The sequence below is a fragment of the Sus scrofa genome, chromosome 15, assembly GCF_054392235.1.
Source record: "Sus scrofa isolate SSC_HxYL_T2T_F1_AM1 chromosome 15, Sscrofa_HxYL_maternal_Yorkshire_Landrace_v2.0, whole genome shotgun sequence".
NCBI classification, from domain to species: Eukaryota; Metazoa; Chordata; class Mammalia; order Artiodactyla; family Suidae; genus Sus; species Sus scrofa.
Genome location: NC_139397.1, coordinates 127,663,052 through 127,683,253, shown reverse-complemented (window position 1 = coordinate 127,683,253; position 20,202 = coordinate 127,663,052). Strand labels below are relative to the sequence as shown.

The 20,202-nt window shown below is 36.4% G+C and overlaps 2 protein-coding genes across 12 annotated transcripts in view; one reads left to right on the top strand and one right to left on the bottom strand.

The window, feature by feature from the left end:
* Window positions 1–20,202, top strand: part of KANSL1L (KAT8 regulatory NSL complex subunit 1 like) — a 579,301-nt gene that overhangs the window by 3,346 nt on the left and 555,753 nt on the right. The window lies entirely within an intron of this gene.
* The window catches only part of CPS1 (carbamoyl-phosphate synthase 1), a 308,550-nt gene that overhangs the window by 24,830 nt on the left and 263,518 nt on the right, over window positions 1–20,202 (bottom strand). For all 11 annotated transcript variants that reach the window (XM_084998960.1, XM_084998953.1, XM_084998959.1 and 8 more), the window contains 7 exons: window positions 14,192–14,333; window positions 12,755–12,820; window positions 12,240–12,303; window positions 10,329–10,510; window positions 2,932–3,126; window positions 2,456–2,523; window positions 719–794 (listed from right to left, as the gene is read on the bottom strand). In XM_084998960.1, the coding sequence (XP_084855086.1) occupies window positions 719–794; window positions 2,456–2,523; window positions 2,932–3,126; window positions 10,329–10,510; window positions 12,240–12,303; window positions 12,755–12,820; window positions 14,192–14,333 (793 nt within the window). The remainder of the gene's footprint in view (window positions 1–718; window positions 795–2,455; window positions 2,524–2,931; window positions 3,127–10,328; window positions 10,511–12,239; window positions 12,304–12,754; window positions 12,821–14,191; window positions 14,334–20,202) is intronic.

Genomic DNA, 20,202 nt, shown 5'->3' with positions numbered 1-20,202 from the left:
TTTAAAAGAAAACGTTACTTTTATCCTCTACAGTACAAGGTCTGCAGATCAATAACCCCACTGGGTAAATCTTAAATGGAACACACCAAGGTAATGCTGAAGGAGAAAGTAAAAGCTTGGGGCAGTAGAGGAAGGTGCTTGAGTGGCCCAAAATTATAAACACTTTTATTAACTTACAAATGGAATGTAGCAAAATGGAAAAAAAAAAATCAATAGGTGAGTGAAGGGATTTACTACAAAAGTGGCAGTGTTGACGAAAGGAAAGAAAGTCTCTCCAGGTGTTAGAATTAAAAAAAAGGAAAGAAAGTCTCTCCAGGTGTTAGAATTAAAAATCAGTGAAGAAGCCTTCACTACTTCATAATTAAAATGGCTAGGTTGTCCTTGAAGTTGGGAATCCCAGGGATAGGATCTAACTATCCCTAGCATCTAACTCATAAGCAAACAAGGATGCTTATCCAGCCTTGCTCCTGGAGACTAAAATTATACAAGTCTCTATTCTGACCACATATGGTCCTGATCTTTCTCTTCCACTAATCCTAAGGATCCAAATACAATCCAATGCATTTGTGTTTTCTCATTTCTATATTTAGGAGGATAGAAGGTAGAAGCAAAGCAGAAAACCCTCGTAACAACGCCCTGTGCAAAGAAAAACAACATATAAAATGAGGTAGCAATTAACAAAAGAGGTAAAAATCACCAGAAGGAAATTAGACACTACCTGAGAGACTCTGGTGGCCTCCTCTAGGAACTTTTTCATCTCATCCTCGGAGAATACCACATTCATGGCAGACCCACTGGGCAAGGAGAGGGGATGAAAAGAGGTCAGTTTCTTTGACCACTTCAGAAGCAAAGTGTGCTAGACTTGATTGCTTTTCAGAATAGTTACAGGCAACCTCTAGTTTCAGTCCAGGCTAAATGTGTCTTTTTCCACATTGAGACTTTGGGTAATCAACAAGACAACCAAAGTAAAAAGTCCCCCACGCTGGGGACGAGGAAGTGGAATGAGACCTGTGATGATATCTAAAGAGAAGCAAGGGAGCTCTTAGAGATGTCACATCCCCAAAGTTCATCCTTCCTAATTTATTGTTTTAACTCTCTTCTGTTTCCAGGTAACACTGAAACCTTAACAGGATTCGTCCTAGGACCTAATTACTCTAACTTGTATCTTCAGAGTTCATTATGCTATCTAAGCAGGTATGCTATCTAAGCAGGTCATTCAACCATCTCAACTGGGTTACAAAAGAGGCAATTTTCTCTTCTAGTAACCTTTGCAAATATAATGTACAGTGTCTGATTGAAATGTGTCTGACTCTGTCCTTTCAAATTCTTGAGGAAGAATGCTATCTGAAATCAATTTACTCTGAACTTTGGCATGTCCAGAGTGGGAGGGAGGGGGGAGAAGGAAAACTAAGTGGAAGGGAAGAAATAAGGAAAATAACATTATTTTCTAGTTCCTTTTAAAAAGTAGCATTTTCTTTACCTTTTCTACTCTACTGCAAATTTTCTGCATAAAGAACTTTCAATTTCTTCATCTGTTTAAGACAGAAAGGCTAAAGCAATAAAAACACTGATAGTTCAGAGTAAAGGAAACTGAAACAGATGCTGATTGTAATAACAAGAGGAAGCTCAGTAGTCAGAGCTTCTTTCAGCCATCCTCCCTTAAATGTCTGTGTTGTTTAAATTAACTCCCATTAGTATTTCAGAGACATAGTATTATCAGACTGTGGTTTCCACAAAATGTCATTTTAATAAAAAGGAAAGTTTTCCACCTCATTTGAAATTTTTCATTATTTTAAAGGATCCCATCTCAAATTCCATTTACACTTGCAAATTGTGTACAGCAAATTATGTCTCTCTTATTATCCCCTGTTTAGTATAGTAGTTCCTTCATGTGGTAACATCTGAAGAGAGGAAGTGACAACTCATGACTTCTCCTTTGATGATAGGACTTAGTTTCAAAGTCTATTATAGAAGATACGTCTATGTCTTTCAACAATATAATTCATTTATTTAAAAAATCAGACCTCAAAAACTTAAATATTCAAACCAGAGGCACCATTAGAAGGTGCTGACAATAGTCAAAGAGAAACTGTCATTTCTGGGTATTAGAAAACAGATGCTAGTGAGAGATGTCCCAAGTTTGTTTTGGTTTTGGTTTTTGGCTTTTTAAATTGTCCTCTTTTCTAGTGTAAAACTCTCCTCCCTTCATTGGGCAAGGAGATGCCCTAAGCTGTGCTTCTAAAATTTAGGACTGTAGATTCTATATTGTCACTCCTTGAAGGAAAAGCATTAAGCTGAAGAATAGTACAGCAGTCCTCACTCTGGCTGTGTCCGTGTGGAGATTTTTGATGGATTTACAGATCACTACACATCAAGGCCTAATGCTATTAGCATACAGAATGCAGTTCTGTATCTTCTGATTTTTAAAACACTGTTTTAGAAAACAATACATTACCTCAAAACATAGGAAGGTCTCAACAAACAGGGGTAGCCCACAGACTTTGCAAATTCCAATGCCTCATTCTAATTAATAGAAACAACAACAAAAATGCATGAATCATTTAAAATACTCGATAAAAATGCAGAAGAGTATCGCTAGAACAAGCAGCAACCCAACTCCTTTTATTCTTTCTCTCAAAAGACACTATTAAAATGTAAATTGGACATCATCGAAATACACAAAATTTCTAGTTTCCAATTCTAAATATCAAATCTAGCTCAAAAATAATTTGAACTTCTTTTCATTGTTGGAATCTTAGCAAGAATACCCCTATCCATTTATAACCAGTGTTTAATGGCAATCATGGAAATACAGCGACTTTAAAGTAAATTCACTAAGCACAGTGTATTCTGTCTGCCCTGTGGTTAACATCTGCGGTCGTTAACATTCAAAGGGGAACATTAAAAACAGACACATGTTCCTCTCCTTACCAAAGTGTTAACAGCTTTCCACGGAGCCTGAGCCACCTTCAGCTCATCTAAGACAGCAGAGAAGATGGAGCGATCCTCAGCCCTGTCAATCTGCAGAGGGCTTGTGCCCATGATCTTGACACCGTTCTTGTACAAAGGGACTGCCAGGTTGTTTGGAATCTGGCCCCCAACTGATATGATGCAGCCACCACATGCCTAAAAAACATGTCCTCAATATCAGCCATTGAATGATGAACAACTGTACCAATACCGCCTCCGTTTCCTTACTGAAAATGCTGAATATGACTGTGAACGTTTCATTACACCCATCGATGGATAATATTAAGTCACATCACAAAGAAATAAACATATTTAATTCTGAATTTTCAAGCACTTACCTGTTAAAATCCTTGCAGGACTCCCACACAACTACACAATGTTTACTATGTAAGACCTCCATACAACTTCACGTGAACACGTGACATTTGCATGTGTGGCAAGCAGAAAAATAAAACCCAGCCAATGACTAGTTCCATCCTGTATGTTACATTATGATCAACTAATTCTTGAACTACTGTTGTAATTTCCTAAATGGATACTGATCTCTCCTCTTAACATTCGCCTCCCCTGTTCCTCTCCACCCCAGCCGTTCACATTCAGATTAATCATCCATAAAACTGCTTCACCAAGTTACTCTTACACTCAGAGTTCTCCAAAGGTTTCCTTTACCCAAAGGGTAGTGTTAACTCATTGCCACCAGAGCCATTAAGACTTGTCAGTCTCATCTCTGGTCACTCCACTCAGCCCCAGGAAGACTACCTACTCACTGTCCTCACTTATGAGCATTTCCACCAGCGGACGTTCCCACCACTTAACCTTTTCCTGCCTGGACTCCTTTCTTCCTCCTCCTTTCCCTTAGCTAAGCTCTTACCATCCCCACTAAGGTCCAATCTTAAATCCTGCCTCTCATTTTGGCATCCTCTCCCCTCTACTGCTGCCTTGGCACCTGTCTATAGTACCCACTTATCTTAGTATTTACCTTACAAAAAGTCCCTGAATTGTAAACCTTAATCGCTTATGAGCAGTCAAAACTCCAAGAGTTGTTTTAAAAAAAAAAAAAAACTCATCAAATCTCAAATTTTCTCAAGACTGGTGTTATAGAGGTGAAGGTGAGACAATAGGGGATGGTGGGGAATTGAATTTGGAGTTGGAAGTCCCTCCCCTATTGGTTCCTTCTGTGAAATTCCCCCTGAGGTTCAATCTTGTCTGTAAAATTAGGTTAATAATACCTGCATATTTCATAAGGTTCCTGTGTATATAGATCAAATAATAACTATTAAAGGTGTTATAATTTATGTGTATAAATAAGACACTATTATTAATATTAGAAAATACTACAATATCTTATAGGCCATTGATTTTGGCTCAATTTGTTTGCCTTAATGACCCCCTAATGAACAACAAATGTGCTGAGGTAATAGACATGTTCCAAATGTATTCTGCCATTATTTGAAATTATTCTGAAATATTTTTAAAAGGGAAGAAGCTAATTTCTCTCCAATAGAAGAAATTATGTACTGACTAAGTAAACACAGTGTAACTAAGTGTTTAAATGCATTGGAAACAGTATGGAAAATAACAGCTCACATTTCTGTGTATTTATAAGTATACTTCGGCTGCTTTTATCATCATTATTTATGGTCAGTATCCATTTTTTGAAAAACTTTTAATAAGAATTATTATCTTAAGTAATAACATTTTTATTTGCTTATTATTTTTAGTTTATTATCCACATTCATACTTTAGAGGCCTAAAAACTAATTCCTCACATACATACAAAAAGTCTTTTATATGAAAGACCTCAAAATAAATTCTAAAATTAAGGGAGAAGTAGCCACGTATGAGCAAACATTAGGGTCAGTTAAATTGAAAAGGAGCTTGAAGTCGAATAAAAAGTTGTTAATAAATATACCAATATTTTCCAAAAATAACTCTATGGAATTGATTTTTATTTTTCAATGAATTAACAACTTTAAAAGCAACGATAACATAAGCTGCTACTATTTATTAAATGCATTACTACACAGCCTAGACTGTGATTCGATCTTCATGGTATCACTCTGAGGCAGTTATTACTATTCCCACTTTGCAGCTAAAGAAACTGAGACTTCAAAAAAAAAAAAAAAGAAAAGCGTTCCCGTCATGGCTCAGTGATTAACGAACCCTACTAGGATCCATGAGGATGCAGGTTTCATCCCTGGCCTCACTCAGTGGGTTAAGGATCCAGCATTGCCATGAGCTGTGGTGTAGGGTCACAGATGTGGCTCGGACCCCACATTGCTGTGGCTGTAGCCTAGGCTGGCAGCTACAGCTCCAATTCAACCCCTAACCGCTTGGGAACCTCCATATGTCATGGGTGCGGACATAAAAAGACCAAAAAAAAAAAAATAAATAAAAGAAAGAAAAATAAATAAATAAAAGAAAGAAAAAAAAAAGAAACTGAGACTTGGTGAAGGTAAAATGACTTGCCTATATTTCTTATCTAGCAAATACAGAATTACTTGAATTCAATTCTACATATTATAAAGCAGCTATGCTTAACTAATACACCAAGTCTTTGAATCTAAAGCTAACTTTTTTTATTCTGGCCAGTTTCAAAGGTGGTGACTCTTAGAGGATAGGAGAAGAGCTATTTCTAAAACATTTTTTTCTGGAAAGTGGTAAAAAGTAAAACTTTCGCCGCAAAACCCTATTCTCATCGTTGACTTTCAGAAATATAAGACCATCACTTGGAAGACAAGTCACATCCATAGTGATGTCTTAGAGTAATGGTGCGGTGGTCTAGGGTAGGCTTTGCCTGTACAGCAAAGGGAACTCAGTAAAGAGAACATATTTGTGGGATGAAGTTAATAGAATTTTGCGGAAGAATTTTATCTTAAATTGGCCACAACTCCAAACACAGAACTTGTAGGGACTTAAGGAAGAGAACCTGGTATCTCACACAGATAAATTATTATCATTTCATAATCACATACACTTAAATAGTTTCAAGTAACTTACTGAAATAAAATGTTCTGAAATTCAGATTTGTTTCACAGACTTTTAAATGCTTTAGGTCTAAAATAATTCCTTTTGAGTCCCAGAGTTGCACTGATCTTACCTAGATTTGTTTGTAGTTTTTTGCTCTGTTTTGTTTTGTTTCTAGCTTTTTAGGGCCGCACCTGCAGCATATGGAAGTTCCCAGGCTAGGGGTCAAATCAGAGGTACAGCTGCTGGCCTATACTACAGCCACAGTAACATGGGATATCAAGCCCTGTCTGCAACCTACACTACAGCTCACAGCAACGCCAGCGCCGGATCCTCAACCCATTGAGCAAGGCCAGGGGGATCAGACCCACATCATCATGGATATTAGTTGGATTTGTTTCCACTGCGCCCCAACAGGAACTCCCTGTTTGTAGTATTTTTACCCAGCTTGGTTTCCTAGTTTTTTAAACTTGATCTCACTAAGCTAAGGTATCACAACACAGAAGATCATCTTTAAGCTGAAATAACATCACAAATTTATTTTTGCCAGTGAGGAATTAAAATAACATACTTCCAATTTATTTGAGAACCTCTCAATTTCTCTTAGATGCTAATCACTTTGGTCAGTCTTTATTTTTATAGACAAATTAAATTCTGTATTACAGACAGACTGCAATTTGTGAGAAAATTTGTATTACTAACAGAAATACCATTTACTTCATTAAATAATAGCCCTGATTTTTGTAATTTCATGTATTTGCTGTAATTTACAAACCTCCACTATTTATACATCTGTCGGTGAGATTGATCACACATTATATTAAGTCATTCAAATTTTAGTAAAAGATTTTTAACATTTGAGACAAAATCTTAAGATTATATTTAATTACAATTAAATCAAATGCTAGAAAAATGAATTCCAATTCTAGTTTAGAGTCATGCATTTCCTGATGGGTTTTGCTTATCCCTAATTAACGTCTGTCACTCTTTCCTTCATTTAACTCAAGTTGTGGTACAGAGGTACAATTGTCTATATATACTTGTGTTCAGTTGTTAAAAACAGAATTAAATCATTAATCAAAGTACATCTTTATGGGGTACATTCTAGTAAATTATACATTGTAAAAGCAGGAAAAATTACATAATCAGGACTCAAACCAGATAGGGACATCATAAGTTGTCAAATATGTTGCATACTCAGTCTGTTTTTTAATGAAAAAATACTAAAAGAATTAAGAAATGAGTCCTACACAGGTTCGATCCCTGCCCTTGTTCAGTGGGTTAAGGATCCAGTGTTTCGTTGAGCTGAGATGTAGGTCACAGACACAGCTCAAATCCTGCGTTGCTGTGGCTGTGGTGTAGGCTGGCAGCAATAGTTCCAATTGGACCCCTAGCCTGGGAAAATCCATATGCCTCGAACGTGGCCCTAAAAAGACTACAAGAAAGGTAGGAAGGAAGGAAGGAAGAGGAAGGAACGAAGAGAGAGAGAGGAAGGAAAGAAGGAAGGAAGGAAGGAAGGACAGACAGACGAACGAACGAACGAATGAACAAAAGAAAGAAAGAAAAGAAATGGGTCCTAAGCAGGGCTTGGAAGTAAAAGGAAATTAATGTTGTTTGTTTATGTAACTTTTCAAACCATGAGTCTCCAAAGAAAGAACGGGGAAAGGGAAAGTGTGAAGCTAACAGAGGACCTGTGTGATTCTTATCCATTGTTGTAGTCTATAAAGATTATGGCATAAGTCATCCCCAGGAAATAGATCTAATGATAGGTCTAATAAAACAGAAACACAGTGTTGGAATTTCTATAAACAATGTAATGATTTTCAGCTATATACCTCAAAATAACAACATCTTTTCCCCTATAAGGAGTATCATAAGGAAAACTGTGAACAAGGCAAAATATCATTCATCAAAACCTCATAGATGGCAGACACCAACTTCTCACTTTCTTGACTCTTCCCCATACTCACACACCAAAACATAAAAAATAAAAATGCAAATCTCTCCTCAGGAGGCAAAACTCATGAACACAATCATAAGGAATAAATGACTTCAGTTTAAAGAGTTGCTCTTTATAAAGCATAAAAAATATCTGCAGCCAAAAGGGTATACCACTATTACATTTTCTATTAAAAAATATAAAAAGTGGGAAGGAGATTTCAGCATTTCTAGCATCCCCTTTCACTGAGCTTCTGATCAAGACCTGCCTCCAAATCAGCCTGTTTTCCTCACAGGGCATGTCACTTTTCTGACTTCCCCTTAATGTTGTCTTTAGAGGTGTTTCTTTGATGCCATGGAAACAGCTTTCGTCTTGAACTAGACCAAGAGAGCTGGACCAAGGGACCGATCATATTTTCTATCATCCCATGTAGCTACGTATCCTTGGGAAATCTCATTGCCCTTCTAAGTGACTCAAATGTGTGCTTTTAAATAAGTTTAGACGTGCTTCCAATTTTCTGCAAATATACTACTGAATGCCTCAGTGCCTTCAGCATCACTAGGGGCAACCAAGGTCGGATAAGGGCAGTCTTCTGAAGGTGGAGGCACATCCGTTACAAGAGAGAACTCCTGAAAAGCAGTTTCTCCAGAGAAGAAACATGCAAACTTATACAAGGAAACACACACGTATAGGTACATATGTGTATGATCTGTGCATATGATATATAACATTTCCTGTGAGATAGAGAATGCATCAACGGCATATTGTTCTTATACTCTCCAAAATAACATTTAAAATTACCTTATTATATGTAGAATCACTATACATGCCAATTAGCTTCAAATAAGGGCCAAATTTATTTCTATCATACTGAATTCAGTTATAGTAAAAGGACCTCATTAACGTCCATGTGTAGCTGTGTCCAAATGCAGTGGTAGAAGTTTTCCATATTTCTGTAAACCATTTCATGGGGAAATAATTATACGTAAAATGCCTGCTGCTATTGCTTGCAATGCTTGTTAATATTTTTAAAGCAAGTGGAATTCCCATGGTGGCTCAGTGGTTAATGAAACTGACTAGTATACATGAGACGCCGGTTTGATCCCTAGCCTTGCTCAGTGGGTTGGGGATCCGGCATTGCCATTAGCTGTTGTGTAGGTCACAGACGTGGCTTGACTCTCGAGTTGCTGTGGCTGTAGCGCAGGCCAGTGGCTACAGATCTGATTGGACCCCTAGCCTGGGAATATCCACATGCCACAGATGCAGACCTAAAAAAAAAAAAAAAGACCAAAAAAAATTTTTTAAGCAATTATATAATTTTTCACATATTATATCATGGGTACCAATTTTAATTAATTAATTAATTTATTTATTTATTTTTCTTTTCAGGGCATCACCCACAGCATTTGGAAGTTCCCAGGCTAGGGGTCAAATAGGAGCTATAGCTGCCAGCCTACGCCACAGCCACAGCAATGCTAGATCCAAACTACATCTGCGACCTACACCACAGCTCATGGCAACGCCAGATCCTTAACTCACTGAGTAAGGCAGGGATCAAACCCCTGTCCTCATGGATACTGGTCAGGTTCATTAACCACTGATCCTTGACAGGAACTCCCAATGAATTTCAAGTCAAGAATTTAAGAGTTGTAGCTTCATGGCAGTATTTTTTTTTTCCTTAAGTGACTATATTTTGCACATAGGGATGATTCTTTGTAGTAGGAAATTATCTATAATGACATCAAAAGGCACAATTACTGGACATCACTTCAAAATTTTCAAGTAGTTATTTTTTTTATAAGATAAGTAAGATAACTTATTCTACAGACTTATAGTAACCCTGGATCATGAATCCACAGTGAATTATTGATACACGCAGTAGTATCAGGGTGGAGGTGGCAGAGTTACTTAAGAGAAAGCTCTCCAAAGGTACCAACATCATTCAGAATGAACTCATTGATCTTAAATTGAGGACTAATGGCTTCATCTGATAGCACAAAGAATTAACTGGCCCTTTGTGAACAACAGATTTGTCTCTGCTGAGAACCAGTCATCATTAAACCTCAACGGCACATGAACTAAAGAGAGACTGCTTATCATATGTCTAGAGGACAAATTAAATCACTTTGCAAAATATTTATTGGGGCTGTCTTATACTAGTTAATAAGTGTCTGGCACATTTTACCAAGAAGAATTTTCAGTATAGCTGGAATGCTTAGAAAGAAAAAGTGAATTTTATATGAAAAATAATCACTCTGTGCCAGTGCCTCAAGAATCTAAGGCTGAGGTAATTTTTTTTTTAATTTTTAGAGTTTCACTACAAAATTAGACAATGGAAAACACTGGCAGCTCTTTCTCCTAAGGGGAATTACAATATAAATCTACATACATGAATACACATATATAAAGTATCTACTGCATATATTCTTCTCTGTTTATTTCCTTTTTTTACCTCCTGATGGTAGATGTCTAGGATTCTCTCCAAAGACAACTCTTCAAAGTACAGTTTGTCACACTCATCAAAGTCTGTGCTCACGGTCTCAGGGTTGCAATTCACTACCACTGTCTTCTTGCCAAGTTGACGCAGTGTGCGGATACTGGATACAGCACACCAATCAAATTCCACACTGCTGCCTGCAGAGACAACAAGATTGCAGAAAGAGGGAAGAGAAGCCTGAAGTTACAACACAAAGAGAAGCAGAAATATACTGCCCATCAGTCCAGTCTGTGGGAGCTAATGCCCTTTCAATTCAATTTTTTTAAATTCAAAATATAAATGTTAGATCCATGAGGCACCCTAGATTATTAGCAGGAAAAACAAGGACTAATTAAACAATGACAAGTTGACTTGCTTTATTTGCTAATTTCTATAAGAGGTAATCTCCATATTGAAGCATTCAGAACCTCAAAGTTAATGGGAGATAACTGCATTGATTTAAAAAAAAAAAAAACAAAAACCTCATTTACTGAAAAGAAACTCAAAGTGAACATATTGACCTCAGTGCACAAAAGTAACAGTTAAGTTGGCAATCAGAATACTTAAGTTCTTGTTTCAGTCCTTCCAAGTGGAGGGCCAAACCCAATGATCCCTGAGGGGCCTTATAGCTCTGACATATCTTGATTGATTGGAAAGTCCTGGCCTTTCCAAGGATATCTTTTTAAGCTTGGCAAGGCCACCCCATGCAGAGTGAGTGACCTTCTAGGAAGTAATGTGAAGTATAGCAATGACCTAAAGGCCTCAAAATATCACCTCTACTGGGATGCCATAGAACTGAAAGTTCTGGGATTTGTACTAATCCTTTGCATTAAGGACTTTGTCTCCTAAAAATTCTTGTCAGAATAATAAGTTATCCAAATACAGTAGCATGTTAAATCTTACTATCAAGTACACACTTGATTATTAGCTCTGTTAATCTTTCCTAGGCCCTAAAGTAATGCAGAATTGTTACATAAATGACGTAAAATTTGAAGAGGAAGGAAGGTCTAGAGAAAAGAAGAGTAGATTCTGGTGAAAACGTTGAGGTCATTTACCTATAAGATAACTGAAATGGCAAAGTTTATACTTATAAACACTTCTGGCCTACTTCAAGATTTGGCCAAAATTGGTAAACTAGTGTATCCTGAAGCACTAGGTTAATTGTAAAAGCTAAAATAGCCTCTTCTTTAAGTAACAAAGACTATATATATTTAAATCATGTATTTCATTTCCACATTAGAATACCTTGCAAAGACTAAATGTTAAGAATACTTCTTAAGAAATATCATTGTCTATTTAAATATATACTTTGTAACTATAATAGATCTTGATTTATTATTAAATGCCTAATTTTAAGTGACTAGGAGAGAAATGTAATAACTTCTGGTGAGAGTGTTTTAATTAAATTATGGGATACTCTGCCTGTGCACCAATGAGAAGATCTCTTTGCATCTGATGTCAACAAAAGTCATATGTGAGGTCAGACACTGGGCCTACAAATACAATTCCTGGCTGATGTATAAAGTTCTTGAGCAAATACATTTCATTGTGAAGAACTATGATAGAAGAGACTAAATCAAAATGTAATTCATTCCCCAGCCCCAGTAAGAAGCTCAATTTAGTTGATGAGGATGAAAATGAAAAAGGAATGACATGGTGAATTAGAAGATGGAATTTTCAATTGAGACCCATATTTGAATCCCACTTCTACCACTTAATAGCTGTATAAGTTTGGGCATCATCTCTCTGAACCTCTATTTCCTAATTTTCAAAGTATTTATTATGACAGCAGTTACTTCACATGGTTCTTAGAATAATGGAATTAATATGTGTGAAAAGTACTATATTAACTGTAAAGTCCTATGCAGATACGAGTCATCACTTTACCAATGTGATATGGACCACAGCCCAGCACCATCATTCCATGTTCATCAAAGTTGATGTCATGCTCCTGGAGGAAAAAAATAGAAGATGTATAAATTATTACATTAGTCTTCCCTCTAAGTGAACCATATGTCCTGTCTCAGTATGTGTCATTCTGATTCTTTCCCTTGTTGACATGCATCCTCCATTAGTTTCTGGGAACCCATAAGGATAAAATACTATATAAGTTCTAATTATTCATAAAAAATTATTCAATATTTTTAACTAGTCATAAGAACACAGCACAACTGTTTGTTCATATAACCACTGTCTTTGCTTTTCACTTGTTTGATTTCATCATCTTAAGGTAGTTCTTAAAAGTCTGAACACAGAAATACATTATCATATTTGACCCACATGATATCAGTTTTGTTATCAAGATCACTAGAAAACCAAAGGTACACAAAATATATATTTCCCCATGTGGATCATTTATTAAATCTAGAGCTTTCTATGAACAGATGTTTGGCAGTTCCTACCTGACCATTATAGGTAACATAGAGGTAGTTTGTTACTGATGGGTATTCTGCAGCCAGTGTATCAATCTGCAAAAGAAAATAAATACATAAATAAAGTATGTAAACAAATAAATACACACATACATACATAAGGATTTCACTTCCTTTGTTATAGTTTTTTCAAGAATGCTTATGGATTTTTTTGTTCTGTACTCATATTCCTTTAATGCCTATAAATGTCAAATACAAAGACAAGAAAAAGGTATGTACAATCCAATTACTTTCTAATTCTAAAAGTGAGAGGAGAGGAAAAAACAATGATATGATCTAGTTATCCCTTGGGTAAAAGTGATGATACACATTCCAAAGCACTGGATCATTACAGTAGTACCTCTCATGAACGCAACAAAGTGATCACAGAGTCAGCTGGTCCCCAGAAAAACTTACTCAGTCAGCTGTCTAAAGCACCTGCAAATAAAATCTAAAATTGGAGTAAAATTATCTATGTGTAAGGATGTCTTTTGTTTGCAAATTAATGCATAGGATTTGTTACCTATGGCACTGAGCAATGGGATGACACAAATACCACAAAGCACTGGGAAGAGGGGAAGGGAACAAGATCTCACTGAACATATTTGGGAAAAGTTAATCAATTTAGCTCTCCAGGGCCAGGAGCTCAGCTTAGTGAGCAAGAATTCAGGGCCAACAGGGCAAGCTAATGTAAGGCAGGTGAGAAAGAAGAAAGAGAATAATTGCTGAGTAGAAAATATTCAGCATCAAGCCTGAGACCTAAGGGTATGCGTGTGCCCCCTGAGCACATGGGGAAAAGTCAATGATTTTAAAGGACAAAAACCAGTTGGTGGTACTTTAAGCCAAAGCAGCTCTTCTAGTAAAGGTGTGCTAAAAAAAAAAAAAAAAAAATCACAATGGTACACCTATGAAAGTTCTTGTGTGATTGTCATGAATACTAGATGAACTCATTATGTCCAACCCTATCACAATGAATACTAAATGAACCATAATGATGGCACACTTAAAATAAAGTATTACCCTGTAAAAAGTTAGTGCTGAAAGAGATAACTATTCTTTTCAAGAGGGTCAGCCACTACGCTAGGGCATTTCAAATCCTTATATTACACTAAGGATGTCTCTCACTACAGATGTATTTTCACATGGGTCAAAGTAGAGGAGAAGTCATTTTGATTTTTTTTTTTCATTTAGGCCAAGAAAATTATGTTTTCACTCTTCCCTTGATATCCTAAGTGCTCCTTCATCCTTTCCCTTTTAAGCATAAATCAATCCTTTGCTGAATAAAAAAGGTGATGTCATGGGCATCAATTGGACAAGGAAAATCACTTTCAAATTCCATTCTTTTTTATTGAAAATGACTCTATGTGTTGTGCCTACATTTTACCTGAGGAATCCTGGGAAGAAAGAAAACCTCCTTTACTTCTTTACCTGTTTAACCCAGGGATGAATGTTCTTCTTTAACCTCAGTTCCCTTGTCTGGGCCTCAGTCAATCTGAGGCATTTTGAAATCTGCTTGTCTGAGAACCCAATCTCCTTTGCCTTTTTCAGGGTTTCTTCTGTAATGGACTCACTAGGATTTAATGAAAGAGAGAGATACAAGTTTAGACCAAACACAGTAAGAAACAGTGAACTATTCAATTTCAAAGTCACTAAAGGCTCTTTATTTTCCAACCTCAACATACTTAGGTCTCCTGTCTTAAAAATACACAAATAACCCATAATCCATTAAATCTTCTAGACTCTACAAAGTCTACCGTATGTTTGAAATGTGACTTTCTCAAACATACGGTTTCCCACTTCCACACTCCATGTACCCTCTTCTCTTATTTTCTAAAAAGTGGCTTCTGTACCAACTGTCCTAATGAATTTGCTCTTTCAAAAATTCTCAGGACCCCTTAAATCCAGAAGCTCTTTCTCAATTTTTATCCTTTCAACCTGTCATCATATGACCCTTCTGATGTTGCATTCTTTAAAAAGATATTTTCTGCTGGCTTCTAGTAAGTTGCTTCTCATCTTACTTTATTAAAATTTACTGCTTTTTCTCCAAGGCTCTATCCTGTTACCTGCTTACATCTGGCTACTTTCTCTCCCTTCCTAAATTTTGCCACTGTTACTGGCTCCAGTAGGATAACTAGTCGATGATTTCCAAATACACAGTTCCTTCTCCAGTATCAGACCTGTGCTCCAGATTTTTATGAGCTTTGAGAATTTCTTGACCTAGGCATCCCCAACATTGCATCAGACTGGATCTCCTCCCCATTAACTGTCTCTATATACTAATGTCACAGATCTGCCTGTGTGGAGAGGATAGTTTTGTGGTGTTATAATTATTTTACACTGAAGCCAGACTTGTCTCCTCACTTTCACCATGCTCATTTCCATAGTGTAGACAGCATTCATGTTATTTCTCTCACCTGTGATGTCTTTGACATTCCTGTTACCTACTCAGCTTCTCTCCGACTCCCAGCCATGCTTCATAGATACCTAAAGTCAAGGTTATCCTTGAAGTCTTCTCACTCTGCCCTACCTCACATGGATCTTCCTGGGCTCTTAACTGACTCTTTTGCTTGGAGCCCAGAGCATAGCTGAAACCATACTTTAAGCATGTAATTATCTCCTGATATTTTCAATGTTTCTAAGCTTTTATTTAACAGCCAGACTTTTTTCCTGCTACATTCAAGATCCATAAGGGCAAAGAATACATTTGGTTCATTTACTACATAATTTCCAAAGCCTAACACATTGTCTGGCTCACAGACAGCATTCAATAAATATTTATTACATGAATGAAGGAAACGGTAACTCTAGAGCTTTTTACTTTACAGAAAAGAGAGAAGTTACTGAAATCAGTTTATCACTAGAATCCAAAATGCATACAAAATAATTTGCCAAGGGACAAGGTACAGAAGAATTAAATACTGCTATAAAAGTATCTCTAACTAAATATTGTGGCCAAGCTATTTCAAGTCAATACAATAAAATTCAGTTATAACAGTTTGATGGTCAATACAATGAAATTAAAATATAATAGGGTATTCTCAGAAGATTATAATAATAAATAAAATATTTTCATTGAAATTCTGCTAACAGAAGGTACTTGAGTCTACTGCATTTTGTTCATTCTATCCTTCAATCTGCTTAATTTAATTAATTCAAATTCTGAGTTTACAGAAGAGAGAATCAAGCTGGTATATTTAATAGCTAGATCTCTGGCTTTTTGATATCATATTAGTTTGGATTTTTACAGCTACAGCTCTTTCTAGTCAATTTGCTATACCTCCTGTTTCTCAAATCTATTATTTCTCCTAATTAATTTAATTTTTTCTCTTCCATTTTGATTTCCTAATCTTCCCAAGTATATGATAAGCATTCTCCCAGAGCAACATATTTTCCTGTCAAATTCCTGAACACAGTAAGTCTGGAAGGCTTTCTTTACCCAACAGGTGGTTGCTGAGTTTTTGAGGGCTCTTGAAATACTCGAATTGATGGTATTTGCCTTTAGTTTTGCAAAAAAAGGACATGTTTGAGACAAAAGCAGAGGAAGGGTTTTTTGTTGTTGTTGCTATTTGTTTAGAAATGCACTTTTCTGGAGTTCCCGTCGTGGCGCAGTGGTTAACGAATCCGACTAGGAACCATGAGGTTGCGGGTTCGGTCCCTGCCCTTGCTCAGTGGGTTAACGATCTGGCGTTGCCGTGAGCTGTGGTGTAGGTTGCAGACGCGGCTCGGATCCCGCGTTGCTGTGGCTCTGGCGTAGGCCGGTGGCTACAGCTCCTGGGAACCTCCATATGCCGGGGGAGCGGCCCAAGAAATAGCAACAACAACAACAACAAAAAAAAGACAAAAGAAAAAAAAAAAAAAAAAAGAAATGCACTTTTCTACACTTCCTTGCCAAGACTAGTTCCTAAACCAATTGCTTACTTGTTTATGTGCAAGTGTGTACTCAGTCTCAAAGCAGAAGTGTTTGACAAATAAACTGTTTTCCTAAATTAAGACTTTGGATGATTTTCTTTTTAAATAAACATCTTTTAAGTTTTGTGGAAGTTTTTAAATCATTTTAGTGATTACCTGTGTATGGAAAGGCTAAACATATTAATGTTTACCTGTGTATGGAAAGGCTACACATTTTCTCTGTGATCTGCAATTTTATTAAAAACATATATATGAAGCTTGAGTTAAGGTAGAGAAACACTGTACATATAGCATTGAGCCAATTCTTACTCACAGATTTATCTGCGAAAACATTTTCCCGTCATTGTGGGATGACAATAAAAGGAAAAACAAGCAAAAATAAATACATCTTCAATAAGACATTTCTTTATTATTACAGAAAACTATATGAGGCAAAAAACCTATATTATATTACTACATCAACAGCCACACTAACTAAAATGACTAAAACCTAACCCTGAACAGCAATAGTTCAGATACACAAGAAACATGCCTTGAAAAGAAGCAACACACCTTTAATTACGGCTTTGGACTAGCACAAATGCAAGTTTCCCAAGTCCAAATAGAACCAGAAGTATGTGTTTATCTTTAGCTTTTTTGGTGTGTTTTTTTTTTTTTTTTGAATGATTTATTTTTATTTCTTCTTATATGGAAGACTGGAGGATCAGTAAATTATTCAAAGGCTATTACATTGCTTTAAATAAAAATTATAAATAATGGTGTTAAACAAACAAAAAGAGAGAAACCATTTAGATTCCTCACATTTCTATTAGGGATGTAGTAAATTTGCATTTGTTTTGTCCACATTCAGTAATGCAGTCTTTTCTATTGCTGAAATATGCATAATTCCTCTTATTCTTTTCGATCGAAAGAGTCCACTAGAACATATAGAGACATCTCCAGAAAATACACAAAGTTCTCCTCCTCCACCCACCAAAAAAAATTAGACTCTTACCAACAAACACATTTCAAAAAGGAAAAGAAAAAGGAAAGCTGATTGATAGTATTGGCCTTATGCATACAAAAGTAAATGGAATTAATTTTTGCTCAGCTCCAGTGGCAAAAGATAGCTAAGCCTAACTCAGTCATTACTGTTCCCCACAGCATCCCCACCTCAGAGTTTTCATTATTTAAAGGATATGCTGAGAAAAGCAACAGTAACACAAAATAATGAATAATGCATGACAGAATTTCAGAATGGGGGTGAAAACTCTTTCTCCATAGGCACCCCCTCAAATCATACCAGGTGAGAGTTCCAAAACAGATGCTTCAAGCTAGACCTGCAGAGTGCATGTTTTAAGCTTACAAGCTGATTTTCAGAATATTTTCTTGGGGAACCAAAAAAACGTTTTAACTCTTGCTCAATATTCAAATAACTAAATCAATTGCATGATATGATAATTTTAAACTTCTTAAAAATCAGGGTGTATTAAATTGGAAGAGCATATGAACACATTCATGTTCATCTATCTTAACTTGAAGATATTAGGTAGGTATGTTCCTATGAAGTTCAAAGTGATTTATCTTCCATAGTATTTCTTTCATAGCCTCTCTATTAATTTCTACACTTTAGGTGTGTTCATGAATTAGTGCAAAGCACTTTGCAGTCCTCCTCACTGAGAAAACAGATGTTGATTCTGACCCACCATGGCAATTACAAAGACACAGACAAGTTAGATCCCTTCCCATATTCGGTGTGGCGCTAATTCCGTGGAGTACCCCTAACACCAACAAGTGGCTGCTTTCCACATTTCCCTCATTCACTCTCTCCGTTACTTCTCATAACAGGTTGACTGGCACATCATTACACACAGAAGAAAATTCGCTTTATTCTCTACTTGTTCTGATACAACATTTTATTTTGAATTCCGTTATAATAAAATAAAAGAAGAGGCAGTTTGAAGACACGATCCATTAGCTTTGGGCCAGTGATTTAGATAAGGTTAAACCTCTTCAGAGTCAAATACAAGATGAATAATCTTAAGTGAACATAAAGCTCATTTAACAACGTGGCGATTTAGATATATGCTCCTTATCTTTATCTGCTCATATTGGCTGCCCTCCATTCTACCTGGTTAAAAAAACTTCAATCAGAGTGAGATTTTTTTTTTTTAATCAAGCTAGGTAAAAGCTTATTTTAGGGACAGGGTTATAATAATTCTGTTTTTTCAAAGGAAAATGAAAACCTTAATTTGGAACAAACTCAAAACAGAATAATTACTAAAAGAAAGAAAAATGCTGAATTTGTAATTCAAAACTGCTTTTTTGAGGCCTCAATAGGAAATTCTCCATTTATATCATATTGTAAATCAAGGGAGCATTATAGCAAGTGCAAAAATATGCTCAGCTGAATGGAGCATATTGTACTAAAGCACACAGTTTTGAAATTTGTATAATAAATATATTATCCTTCTGTTATTTGATATGTATTTGTGTGCATTAATGCATTTATGTTTATCTTTACTCCTTTGAACACCAACACGTTAAATCCATATTTCAGAACTATGTCCTTTAAAATACGCTATATATATAACTTTTCCTTTCCCTACCAGCTCTCCTTGCTTTCAGAGTGCAAGGGTACAATCTTCAAAGGTTACACTTTCATCACTGCACAATAGAATCTAAACAGTAAAACAAAGAAACACTAGATAGCTGTGAGGCTGGCCTTTCCATAATCCTGTTTCTTTCTACTTAGCCACACAAAATGACAGTCTGAAATTTTAGAGGGGGGAAAAACGTCTTAAGGACAGACAATCAGACTTTTGCACACTCTGCCATCAACCTTTAACAGCCAGACAGCATGGCTCAGCTTCCACAGTAAGTCTCGCGTGTGTTCTCCAGTTTTATAAACAACACAAGCCTCGCTCCTCTTTCTCTTCGACTTTAGATGTAGATTTTGTTGTTGTTGTTTAAAATTCTACCTTGTCATCTCTGAAACTTCCTCCACTCCCATTTAGTCTTCAATAATAAATGATAAAAGGAAATGGAATAAATTCCCCTTAATGAGGAAATTTTCACCTGGCATAGAGGAGCTGGGGAAATCTATTAACCGACTGGAGGAACGCCTGCAGCATCACAATTACCAGGGGAGCCCGCGAGCTTCACACAGTCCTCTCTTCCACTTGACTGCCTTTTATCTGATCCACCAACTCACAAGTAATACTAAACAAATTTCCCTCCAGATTGCACAAGCTCTAATGTGAAAATGAGCACTCCACTTGGCCTACAATTATGGGATGGGCTTACAATTTTATTATTATCTTCTTTTTTAAAATCCCCCAAAAGGCAGAAGCTGCGGAAAGCACTAGCCCTGATGTTCAGTAATAACACCTGCTTTAATAAAGAAAGAGAACTGAGTTAGATGTATGTGCTCTGTCCCAAGACCCCTCACCAGCCTCTCCCCTGAGTTTTGCAGGGCTTCACTGATTATTTTTGGCATTTTACAGGTTCAAGACCATACTACAATCACAATAATGCAATCAAGTGGAGAA